Here is a 12492-nt window from a genome sequence, read left to right on the forward strand (position 1 = left end):
AGAGGGACACACCAGGAGACAAACAGGCCTGGGACAATGGCTCCATCAGTCCCCTCATTACACAACTCTGTCCTGACTGATGAGGAACTGTGAGGCGCAGAGAAGGCTAGCATCTGACCCACGGTCACCAGCTTGCAAGGCTAGCATCTGACCCAAGGTCACCAGCTTGCTCCCAGCCTCCCTTCGCCACAACATGGTCCCTTACTGAGCTTGAGATTTGACAACTCTTTATTTGTATACACACCCCTGAGGTGCTGGAACAATTGAACATGAGACAAGAGTCAAACACATATGAGCACCTACTGTATACCAGACGGCAAGAATTTAGAAGAGGAACGGTGGCAGGTTGTCAAGTCCCTGCTCCAGCTCGTGACTTGGTGTTGCAAGCACTGGAGGTTGTTTCCATTCAGTCTGAAACATCTTCCAGGCACGAGTTCTCCTCCCTGGTGACTGGTGGGACAGAGACAAGATGGCAGGCAGGACTTGGCCTTGAACACTCCTACCTGCATGGCAGCAATGTGTCCTTGGCTCCTGCCTCTGATGGGTATCGAACCTTAAGACCTAGGAGTGAGCGCTGGGCTGTAGAGATGGTAAGAGCATGAACCACTCTTGCAGAGGACCTGAGTTTAATTCCCAGAACTCACGTGCACAGAGATAGGATTAAAAATAATATTTTTTAACATAAAAGCTGGATGGTTCAGCCTCCTGGCAACCTTGTGAAGCAGGTGAGACACGTGGATTTTACAAAGGGAGGAAACTGAGGCACACACAAAGAAATGTCCACCGTGGGCTCACTCCACAAGTCCCATCCAGCAGGCAGGGAGAATGTGGAAGGACCACACCCAGCCTCCACGAGCAAGCTGCTCCATCACTCATCAAACAGTTTTATTTCCCATCCCTACGCTCAAGAGTCCTGTGACCCAAGGACAAGCACGGGCTTCCCTGGATCAACTTCACAGTGACATTTCCCGTGGCCAAAAGACAGTGAACGACCCCACTGAGGAAGGCTTCCCTGGCACACGGCTGGGGGACGCTTCCATTCTGGACACAGAACACAAGAGCTAGGACTTGTCTCCCCCAGAAAAATCTCCTGAGTTGCGCAGTTCTGGTCCACTGCATCGCCCTATAAAGGAGTCAGTGGACACACTGAGAATCAATTTGTGCACTCAGCCATGGTCACTTACAGCCCCAGCCGGAGACTGCAGGTGGGCAGCAAGTATCCAGGTTACCAGCTCGGGCGGGTGCTCCCTCTGAAGGCTCCCACCAGGGACACCTCAGCTTGGGGTCCAGGGAGCACTTTGTGCACAGAAGTTAGGAATAACAAACAGCACAAGCAGCTGGAAATTACCAAAACCATCCAGCCCGTCGAGATGGGCAATCAGAGGGTGCACACACAAGTAAAGTGATGCAGCTCAAGGCCAGATCTCAGGTCCATGGTGACCTGGGTCTTATCACTCAACCATGTTTGCCAGAAGCATTTGCCAAAACCAGTGGAGCGGGTAAGGCAACCAATCCATGGGACTTTTCAGACTTTTTTCTTTTTTCTTAGCAAGTCCAGGTCATTCACAAAAGGAAGATGGGTACAATGTTGGGCCTTGAGGAGTTTACAGTCTTGACAGAAAAAGAGGTATGTACAGGAGAAACGTGGAATAACATAAAACATCCATAAGGGGACTTCAATGAGACAGAGAACAGCAGGAAGGATACAGAGACCGGGATTTTGAGGGAGGAATAAGAGTCCAACAGGAATGAATACATATGCCAGTTCAAGGAAGAGTTCCAACTTATAATGATGAGTTGTGGGGGACAAAAACCACAAAGGTTGGTTTTTGAGTAAGACCTTCACACCAGACCAGGGCTTTGGGCATAGGGCTGTGGACAGTCTTCAAACTTTGGGAAAGTCTCTGAGTTCTTCATACAAGCTCAGAGTGTCTGATCACACGTCATTCCAGAACAATGTTAGTGTCTGAAAACACCACTGCTGCTCAGCAGGACAGAAACACATCTCAAGCCAGCGTGTTGCCACCCAAAGACAGTCTGAGGCCAACGGGTCTTCTTTTCCAGCTCTGTGTTGACGGGCATCGGCTTTTTGTCTCCTCCTCTCCCCCGTCCTCCAACCCTGGTCCTCTATAACCTGAGTGCTAAGAGAAAACAATCCCAGACAGTACTGTAGCTCACAAGCTAGCTCACCCTGCCGAGAATCTTCCCTCCCGCTGGAAGCAGTTAGGATTGTGACATCGGCAGCCTGAGGCATGCTGAAAGAGCAGCATCCTCTCGGAGCCTCAGTCTCACCTTCTGACTCCAAGAGTCAGGGACTTGCCCTGCGGAGTCTGCTGCAGTTCCCTAGGGATTTTCAGGCAACAGAAAGGATCCTCCACGCAGGCCACAAGCCCAGGTAACTCCAGCTCGGCCACCGGATTCAACAAGGCCAGGCCAGCATATGATGCCAAGAAGGCATCTGGTGTGCACTTGATGATCCCAAGGCCTACATGACTGAGACTCGCTAAAGTGTTCCCAAATGCTGACCTCATCTGAGCTCGCTGTTTGCCATGCTGGGCTCCTGACTCCTTCCCCACTTCTCAGTCTTGGAGGAAGAGGAACATCTTCATCCCTAGGTCACCTAGCCAGGAACGGGCAACACCCTGTGCCCAGAACGTGTACTTCTATGAGCTGGCATGGGCATGGGATCCTTGCAGAGTCCATGTGTCGTGTTCCCATTGACTGAGGGAGCCGAGAGGTCACCAGGAGCCGGGTGTAGTAGCCACCAAACACTGCCAGTAGCTGCCGGGCCATCTCCTGCAAGGAGGAGGGGGTGGGATGGGGGGAGGAGAGCAGCATGAGCCCTGCAGGCAGACCTGAGGGTAATAGAGCTTAGGCACGTGAGAAGCCCAAACCATCATCCTACCCTAGGCCCAGGAAGTAGGCTCAATAGAAATAACAAGCCTGGGGTTCTTAGAAGATGCAGCCTGAAACTCATTGGCTAGGAGCTGTTGTAGCCTGGGTGCCATCATCCCCAAGGGGCCTCACTAACAAGGCACACAAGGACTAAGGGTTCTGCTCAGAAGCAAAGCCTGCACTTAGCATGCCTGGTGCCCTCAGTTCCATCCCAAACACCGGGAATGTTAGTACCCATCATACCCCCCCAAGGCCATGAGTCTGTAAGATCCATGAGGTCAGACTGACTCCCTTAGAGAAAAATCACAAATTGGGGCCAGATAGGGAAAAGTGTCCCATGATGGGAGACCTTCAGTTCATACATGGTGCCTGATATCTCTCTACCAGACATATTGAACCTGATATGTCTCTACCAGACATAAGTCTGCTTATGAAAACTGGTTTACCACAAATATATATATATATATATATATATATATATATATATATATATATATATATTGCACATTAAGGAAGTGTGGTCCCAGGTTCTGGCGAAGGCAGAGGGAAGTCGGTGTGAAGTGAGTGTGGGTCCAGTAGAGGAAGCATGCAGAAGACGGATGGTGATTGAAAGTCACACAACACACGACAGAGATGGCAAACCTCACGCATACGTCTTACAGAAATGGAGAATCAAAGCATCAAGAAAAAAACTTGAAATTGGAGGCCATGCTTTCTCTTAACACATGTGGTTTCACTCACTGGCCGGCCATTGGGAATGCAGGGAAGAGGCTTAAATCCCTCACTGTGTCCACCTAAATGCAATAAGACCGAGTGGGTCCCTTCCATCGAGACTCGGTGTGAGGAGCAGGTAATTAAAAACAGGTGCTGAGCTCAAGGGCACAAAGGAATCCCAGCTCCTCCAACCCCCCAGCTCACTGGGCAAGTCCCTGTCTGGCTAAGGGACTGGATACACTGGTAACATGTATTGTGGAGAGGTGGGGGGAGGCTGCAGGAGCAAAAAAGCACTTAGTCCCCCTCAGTAAACATCACTGGATCCATCAGAAATACTATGTACCAGAAGCCAGGCTCACTCCTACAATCTCAGCATTTGGAGGCTAAGACAGATGGGTGGCTACCAGTTCAAAGCCAGCCTGGACTTAAGACTGAGCTCAAGGCCTGCTTGGGCTACACAGTGAGACCCGGCCTCAAAACAACACAGAAACAAAAATATAAAAAGTTCCAGCCGGGCAGTGGTGGCACATGCCTTTAATCCCAGCACTTGGAAGGCAGAGGCAGGCGGATTTCTGAGTTCGAGGCCAGCCTGGTCTAGAGTGAGTCCCAGGACAGCCAGGGCTACACAGAGAAACCCTGTCTCAAAAAAAAAAAAAAAAAAAAAAAAGAAAAACAAAACAAAACAAAACAAAAAACTTGGTCCTGGACAAGAAGAAGTTAATTCCAAATGGCTCCCAAGGACTGGCTTTTTCTTAAGTTGTCTTTTATTTTAGGCTAGAGGATATTGAAAATGCAAATAATGTACCTCTCACTAACCCAGCCTGGCTGCATCAGTTTAGTCCCAGATCAATAACCAGCCCAGCTGTGAGCTGAGACTACACAGGAGGCTTCTACACTCAACTCCCCTATCTTCTCCTTTGTGCTGGAGCCTGGGCAAGTGTCACTCTCCCCATCCAAGAAGAAAAGGTGAAGCAGACTTCAGGGACATGCTCAAGAATGCTTTCCAAGATAAAAATCCTTAAAAATGTGAGCGGTTGTTCTGACTTTACATCTGTCACAGACTGGGCTCTTCCAGACACAGATGATCCAGCTGCCCACATTGAGGTTTGAGTAGAGGTTATATTTTCTCTAGCTAACTGATAAGCTACTTTCAAAACATGCATGCATGTGCACGCACACACTTGATGAGAAATTGTGTTTCTATGGGTTTGGGCAAATTGTAAAGAATAATGTGAAAAGCCCATATTTAATGGGTTATTGCATGTCAAGCCAGACACGTAGTTGCCTGAATAAAGCACGAGGCCTTATCAGTCTTTTCTGCTCTGAAAAGAAAACGTGAGGAGACTGATACTGCCATTATTTTTTCTCTTAAATACTCCTACTGTGAAGCCCCAGACTCCCAGCCCCAGAATGGAAGGAAAATGCAAGTGATCCTCAAAGCTCCAAATGTTACGTGAGGGCACTCCTACTGAATGGTTCTGTCCTCATAGTTTACAGGTCTGCCAGCAAGAAGCCAGACCCCACATGCAGCCCAAGAGCAGATCCTGGCAGGGGCTGTGGGGCTGGTGAAGCCAGAACTGAAAGTATTCACATAGATCCAAATGGTGACTAGGATTTAAGTAGGCGGGTCTGTGGATGACGGATGGATGATGATAGAGATGTATGGATGTATGGATGGATGTATGGGTGCTGATGAATAGATGGATGGATGGCTGCATGCATACATGTTGGATATGTTGGATAATCAGATGAGAACATGAACATGTAATTGGTAGTTGATCAACAGGATCTTTTTTCTTTGAGACAGGGTCTCCCTGTGTAGTCCAGACTGGCCTTAGACCTGCAATTCTCCTACTTCCAGCTCATGTGTGTTGGCATTACAGGCAATGTCCAGCAACAGACATTAAAAGTTCAGTATTCATCCAAATCGATGGTAGATTACAGTTCATCAACATGCAACGATCCTTACAGTGTAGCTATCAAAACGAATGGCCAAGGTACTAAAAATGCAACCAGAAGTCCCAGTAGATACAAAAGTAGTTCCCTTAACTATGTCTTAAAGTGCTGGTGTAAAGATGAAGCCTGCCCTCCTGGCAGCTGGAAGGTTTATGGTTTTACCCTCTGGGCTACTTGGAAAACTCTGTCTCAAAAAGGAAAGTGTCAGAATTTTAAAAAAAATAGAAAGTGTTGGAGTGAACAATGGCAACAGAAGGAAGAGGAGGAAGAGAAGGAGGAGGAGAAAAAGAAGGGGGAGGAAGAGGAAGAGGAGGAGGAGGGAGAGGAAGAGGAGAAGGAGAAGGAGGAAGAGGAGGAGACAGAGAAGAAAGATAACCTTGAGCTACAAGATTTGAAAGGTCTCTAGTAATTCAGAGAAGCTATAACCCCAGAGCCTAAAATCTGAGCCATCCCTGGACCACAACCACATGGGGGCCCACGGGGGCCCACAAGGGAAGACCTCACTGACTGCCGCAGCACCATTACCTCTGGCTCAGCCTCTGGAACAAGCTGATAGAGTTCAGTCTGTGTGAGTGGTCTCTCCTGAGGACCAGGAGTGCTGGGCAGGAGGGGAGCATCCTCCAAATCCTCAGGCCCTTCCACCACAGGGCTCACTCCAGTCTCCATGACAACACACAGCTGACTTAATCTGCTTCTCAGCAAGGACTAGAAAGGAAACAAAGGGGGCACAGCTGTGTTCTAAGTCTGGCAGGCTTTGACCAGCCAGAGAGCTAGACACTGACCTCAGTGAGCACACCAGTGAAGTGAGATCACACTCTTCCCCACAGGGAAGCAGGGTCCCAGCAACTGCTGAAGGTCAGGGGGCAAACCCTGCCTGCAGCCACGGGCTCTGGCCTGCCAGGAGCAGGGTGCCACCATAACCCTGACCTCAGGAGGTTGAGATTCCAGGGAATGGCTGGCCCTGGGAAAGGAGCTGGCGGCTGTCTTACCTCTTGGCTCCTCTTCATCTCTTGAACATGGTTGGACAAAAACTGTACACAGTTCTCCAGATCGAAGTAGACAAACCAGAGCTGTGGGGAGAAGCAGCAGAGGCCTGACCTTGAGCTTCCGACCCCAAGTCTGTCTCCAAGCTCCCCCCCCCCAGTCCTCATCTACCTCTCAATAACCACATGACACACCTGCTGTCCAGAAGGAACAGGAACGGTGTTACTACGGCTCCTATGTATGTCTGGGAGGGGGAAAAACTGGTGGTGCCGGAAATCAAACCCGGGACAGAAGGCCAGGTGTGTACACTACCACTGAGCCACATGGTCAACCCAGAAAAATGGCTCTGCAAGTAAATTCAGAGTATGTCCAACCATGGACAAAAATGGCTGGGCCCCACCTCCCACAGAGCATCCCCGACAGACTCCAAACCCCCTTGGCCATCACATGACTATTGGGGCATGGGAATAGCACCTTCACCCTCAATAGTATAAGTACCATTCTGTCCTAAACCCAAATATACAAAGGAGAAAAGTCCTCACAAAGGAAATCTCCACCAACCAGTGCTAGGTTTCAGGTTGTCAGTGTTCTCAGTGGAAGGACTCAGGTAAGAAAGGCACCCTGGTCCATACCCCCAACCTCTCCCTCCACCTCAGCCTCAGCAGCCCCCAAGACAGATTATTCTTACTAGACCAAAACCTTCCATGACCAGTGAGGCGCCTTGAGGATGCCACACACATGAGAATCAAGGTCTGCAGAAAAGTCAAATTCTGAGTCTAACAACTGCAATCACCACCTTGCTCCCCCGCTCAGGGCGACTGACCCCGAAACCGAAGGTCACAGTCTCTTCCACCAGGTCACCTCCTCAAGGATCTGTTCACATGACTTTTTAAGTCTTTTATTGTTAATAAAAAAAAAAATCTCACATGGACAGGAGATGGGAACTCTCTGCCATCCTGCTTTAGCAACTTGCTCCATGCCCACCCCTGCTGACTGCTCTTCTTTCCTTGCCCTGCACATCACCCAGCACCCCTGGGGATTCTGAAAGACCTCCAGGCATTGCAGCATCTCACTCCAAGATGTCATTGTGAAGATGAAAAGAAACCACTGTCTGAAAAGCCATGTCCCTCCATTAGTCATCAAACAACCACAAATTCAACTACATCCCAGGGTCCCTCCTATGTGCTGAAAGAGGACACTAGGAAGGAGCCGTAGGCTCAAGAGATACAAATGTTCTATTTGAACTGCCTGGAACCCTGTGCCAGTATCTCAGGAAAGATAACTTTACAAGCCACACTAGCTATCCCAGGTGTGATCAGCTCCACAGAGCAAAGACCTGTGTGTCATCCTCTGCCCCAGTTCTACCCAGAGAACAGTGTCTGGCATGTGGATGCTCTCAGCAAATGTCTGCCAGATGTGTAGAAGGCACAGCTTCTAGTTCCCCAGTGCAGGCACACACTGGGCATCCCTGGGTGTCCCCTGAAGGAAAGGGTTATGACCAGTGAAGCATACACATGCCAAAGAGACATAGCCTGAGCTACAACCCAACTCTACTTCCTGGCTATGTAGATTGTTTTCCTTCCCTAAGCCTTGCTATCTCCAGTTGTAGACTAAGAATAATATGTACCCATGCCACACAAGAAGGGAGGTGAGATCTCACGGGGACTATAGATAAGACACTCAACTGCACTGAGTACTTAACACTGAAGCCCTGAGCAGAGGCAGCCAGGATCAAATCCAGCCTCAGCCATGTCCCATGAATGATGTCCTACTTTAAGATCCCCCGAATGCTTTAGGGAGTGAGAAAACTACTGAGCCAGACACATGAGGCCTTAGCATCACACCAACCTCTCCAGGCTCATCTCTCCTCCCATGTCATTTGGTGTACAGCCCTGGGCCACCATGAGCTCTCACTGCCCCTTTAAGGCCACTGTGTGCCTGCCATCCTATGGGTGGTGCAAGATCGATTGCACAGGAACTTTGATTCCTACAGTGCCCAATCTCAGGATACAGCACAGAGGAGGAATCCTCAGGGAGATGGTGAACAGAGAAGAGAGGGAGACACTTACAGCAGCACAGCAGACACTGGACCCCACAGGGCAGGCCAGGAGAACACAAGGCCACCTGCAAGCAGGCCAGCAGGAGAGGTCACACTCTGAGACACGGTACCTGGATCACACTCTGGCATCCCTCCACTGTGTCTGTCACCCCCAGCAGCACACGGTGTCGCAGAAGGGCTCCATTGGCGGCCACCAGCCTCAGGTCTGTGTTAGTGTTGGCCTAAAAGACAAGTGCCAGGCCCAGGGCTGACCTCCAAGACGCCAAGGAGTTCCTCAGCCATAAGCACCACAGCTGCCCTTCTCCCAGAGGCCGCAAGTCAACCTTCAAGCTCAAGGCAACTCTCTTTTCCCCTATGGTAAATTCAGTGTGAGAGCGCTTAAGCCCAAGCTCAGCTCTGTTGCCTCCTGGCTGTAGTACCTGTGCCTCTCCATTGAGTCTTGCAATCTTAGGTTGCAGATTAAGGGGGTGGGGGGGAGAGCACACCCCTGCCTCCTGGGAATGAGGAGAGAACTCACTTAGCTGTGAAGGAAGTCTTTAGCCCTGGGCTAGGACGAAATCCTAATGACTTAGGGAAGTTAAGGGATAGTCTAGTCTGTGTGGAAAAAAACAGCTCTGTTACCAACACACCTACTTTTTTCTCCTTTCTCTGTTTTGAGACAGGAACTCAAAATTAAGATTCCCCTGGCTTCAGCCTTCAGCAAGCCATGAATGAGGCATGTTCTATAAAGCCATATGCTAGCAGGCCCACTCCTAAAGCTCTTAGCACAGCACCTGGCCCTCAGAGAAGCTGTTTCCTTCTGCTCCCACCCAGAGCAGCCAATGTCAAGTCTGCTGCAGATGTTAAGGACACCAGAGAGGGTTAAGGAGAGCTGTGACAGGACTCAGAGCAATGGCCTGAAGAAGAGACCCTCAAAGGGCCGTCAAAGGCAACTACACGACTAGTCGGAGCCAAGGGCTCCCCAAAGCAGCAGGCCCCCCAAAGGATAACTGGAAATGTGCAGAGGTGCCTTTGTAGGGTCACATGGTGACAGACAATGCTGGCACTCACTGAAAGAGGGTCAGTGTTGCTGGCATACAATTGGCCCATGAAAAAAATTTATAGGCCAAGGGCATGTTCTCTGGTCTGCCTGGGCATAGAAAAAGATCACTGGACGTGAATGAAGTAGGAAATCTATCTAGAATTTTCTACCATGTCCTTTAAGTCCACACTGCACACCGGGGTATAGAGCTGGGGTTCACAACGGGTCACAGTGCACTGAATGGCTTCCATTGTCTATGACTAGCATTCTGGTGAGTCTTGCTCATCTGGTCAGAAAGTGACTCACTGAGAGCTCAGTTTCTGACCCTGACCCTGACGCTGACCCTACTGCCCGTGTCACCCTCTCTTGACACCTGCCTCTACGTTCTCATCCTAAAGCAGAGATGGAAACTCCCCTTGACTTAGGAGCCTTAATGCCAAAATGAGCCACTGCATGCGCACCCCTCAGGGGTGGACACTCCATACATGCTGGCCGGCCACGAGTGTCACTGTGACAGGAAACCTGGACTGAAATGTCATATTTTCCTCTGTGTCACCTTGGCCACACACAAGGGACGCCATGTGTTGCGCGATGTGTTGCACTCTGGATGGGCCTGAGGCAGTCTTGGCTCTTGCACCACTCTCCTTCTTGTTCCTGAGAAAAGCTAGTCCCTCACCACGTGAGGGTAAAAAAAATCATAGAGAGAGAGCAAGAGATCTTGAGGCTCTTCCAGGTGCTAAGTGACGCAGGGTTACTAATCCCGTGAGGGGCACTATCAGGAAGGACAGGTCTGTAGGATACTGATAAGGAATCCCTGGGACCAGGTATGTACCATGAATCCCAGCCCTCGGGAAGCAGAGGCAGGTGGATCTGAGTTTGAGGCCAGTCTGATTTAAGTTAAATACCCTGTAGAAAACAAAGAAAGAAATCTCAGGGGCTTGAGACTGTGAACTGGGGTCTAAAGGAAGAGCTGAGGGGAGATGTGCAGCCCAGGTTAGTTCCTGAACCTCTCTGAGCTATTCTTACTGGCAGATGACATCAACAACAGTAACAATTACAACTGACTGAGCATTTATGCTACGCCAAGTCCGAGCATGAATGCTCCCCTCCTTTAACCCTCACGACTATCCTACGATAGAGCCAGATTTATCAAGCTCTTTTCAGATGAGGAAACTGAGGTTCAGAAGAGATGCAACCCTGCTCGCCCTAGGCTGCAGAGCTGACAGATATCAGGGGGCTTCGGGCCCTAAGCACAGAGCACACAATGGGTGCTCAGAGAATGGAGCTCAGTCCCAGGAAGAGAGCGTCCTGGCAGGCAGGGATTCGAGTGACCCAAGAGCCTGGAGAACTCTTTCCAGGCTCTGCACCTGAGGCCCTTACCTGTACCCATGAGCAGAGAGCAGGTCCTTCTCTGTGACTGTGTCTAGCACCTCAACCTGGCACTCCCTGGCTTCACAGTACAGCTGCATAGGAGCAGAAGGGGTGGAAAGAAGGCCATGCAGCCAGCAGCCAGCCCTGGACTTGGAGAGTCATGGCAGCGTTGTGACACACCTGCCAGCAGCTCTCCTCACTTCTTCCTCTTTAGGTTGATGGCTTGCTTTCTCCTCTTCTCAAAAGAAGTATCTCCCAGCAGGAGCCAGAGGCTCAATTTATTTTTCCAGGCCAAGCACAAGGGTTACAAAGGCCTGGAGAGAGCCCAGGGGTAGCATTATCTTGTCAGACTCGAAGCAAAGCCCAACAGAGATCCTTTCAGAATGATTAAGCCATAAAGTCCCAATTTGTCCCTGTGAACATAGGCATGAAATGGAGTTTGGCGACATGAAGCCAAGCCAAGCAGAAGCGGAGCACCTGCTAAGGACTTCAGAACGGCAAGCAGTGGTCCAGGGACTCAGAACACAGGGACAGAGACGCTTCTGCGGGTACCCAAAGACTGCATCCTGAGCTAGGCAAAATAATACAAGATATGTGAACCACTTCCCGGAACCTGAGAATGCACTGTTAAACAGAAGCTACTCAGTTGACCTTAGACTAGGGAGAGAGAAAGGGCCTTGCCATACCCCAGTGAAGTCACACAAGCACGGGGGTCCTTAAAGAGGAGCAAATACACTCACAGGAGCCCTCCCAGTTTCTGGCCCAGGGACACTCACGCTGGATTCCTAACCACAGCATTTCAAGGAATTAAGTGTATATTCATAATAGCAGCGCCAGATGCCACACACTGGGTGCTAAGAAGGTTACCTGGAATCTAACCAGTCAAAGCTTGAGCTCTAGCCTGGTCACTTAGCAGCAGTGAACTGGGGGCTGCTCCCAGAGCCTTTATGAAGCCCTGCCCCTTATCTGTAAAGGCCTCTGGTCAGAGTCACAAGGTGTTACCATGGAAAGCCTTTGATAATCCACTTCCCGTGAAAAGTTTTGATACACAGCACAGGCATATTCAGGCACTAACCTGTGAGTGAGTGAGTGAGTGAGTGAGTGAGTGAGTGAGTGAGTGAGTGAGTGACACAGGGAACTGGGAGGCAGGTATCTCCTCTCTAAAGGTGATTGGGGGGTCATATGTGTGGCTCTGAACCTTGGCTCTTCCCTTACAGTGAGATCTAGGACAAGTTCCCTAACTCTCTAAGCTCACTGCCTGCATCTCAGGTGGCTACTGAGAGTGAACTGAGGCCTTGTTGTGGGTAAAGCACCTACCTTCCCCAGGAGAAACAACAGCATCTCCCCAACCCTCATCTCCAGGCAAGGTACTACAGTGAGGTGAGCTGTAACCTTCTCTCCCTGGCAATCACACATTTTTGTGCAGCTCCAGGGAGAGGTGTGCGAGGGAGCTCGGCTAGCTAGAATCCTGGCAGGAATGCTGTCTACTGGG

General features: G+C 50.1%; 1 protein-coding gene across 5 annotated transcripts in view; it reads right to left on the reverse strand.

Annotated features, from left to right (window-relative positions):
* Positions 1-210: 210 nt before the first annotated feature.
* Tmem268 (transmembrane protein 268) overlaps positions 211-12492 on the reverse strand; it is a 31698-nt gene continuing 19416 nt past the window's right edge. For all 5 annotated transcript variants that reach the window (XM_029476256.2, XM_021160522.3, XM_021160521.3 and 2 more), the window contains 4 exons: positions 8719-8829; positions 6555-6635; positions 6091-6270; positions 211-2796 (listed from right to left, as the gene is read on the reverse strand). In XM_029476256.2, the coding sequence (XP_029332116.1) occupies positions 2617-2796; positions 6091-6270; positions 6555-6635; positions 8719-8829 (552 nt within the window). In that variant the 3' untranslated portion in view covers positions 211-2616. The remainder of the gene's footprint in view (positions 2797-6090; positions 6271-6554; positions 6636-8718; positions 8830-12492) is intronic.

The sequence above is a fragment of the Mus caroli genome, unplaced genomic scaffold (genome assembly GCF_978045245.1).
Source record: "Mus caroli unplaced genomic scaffold, Mus_caroli_1 scaffold_6, whole genome shotgun sequence".
Classification (NCBI taxonomy): Eukaryota; Metazoa; Chordata; class Mammalia; order Rodentia; family Muridae; genus Mus; species Mus caroli.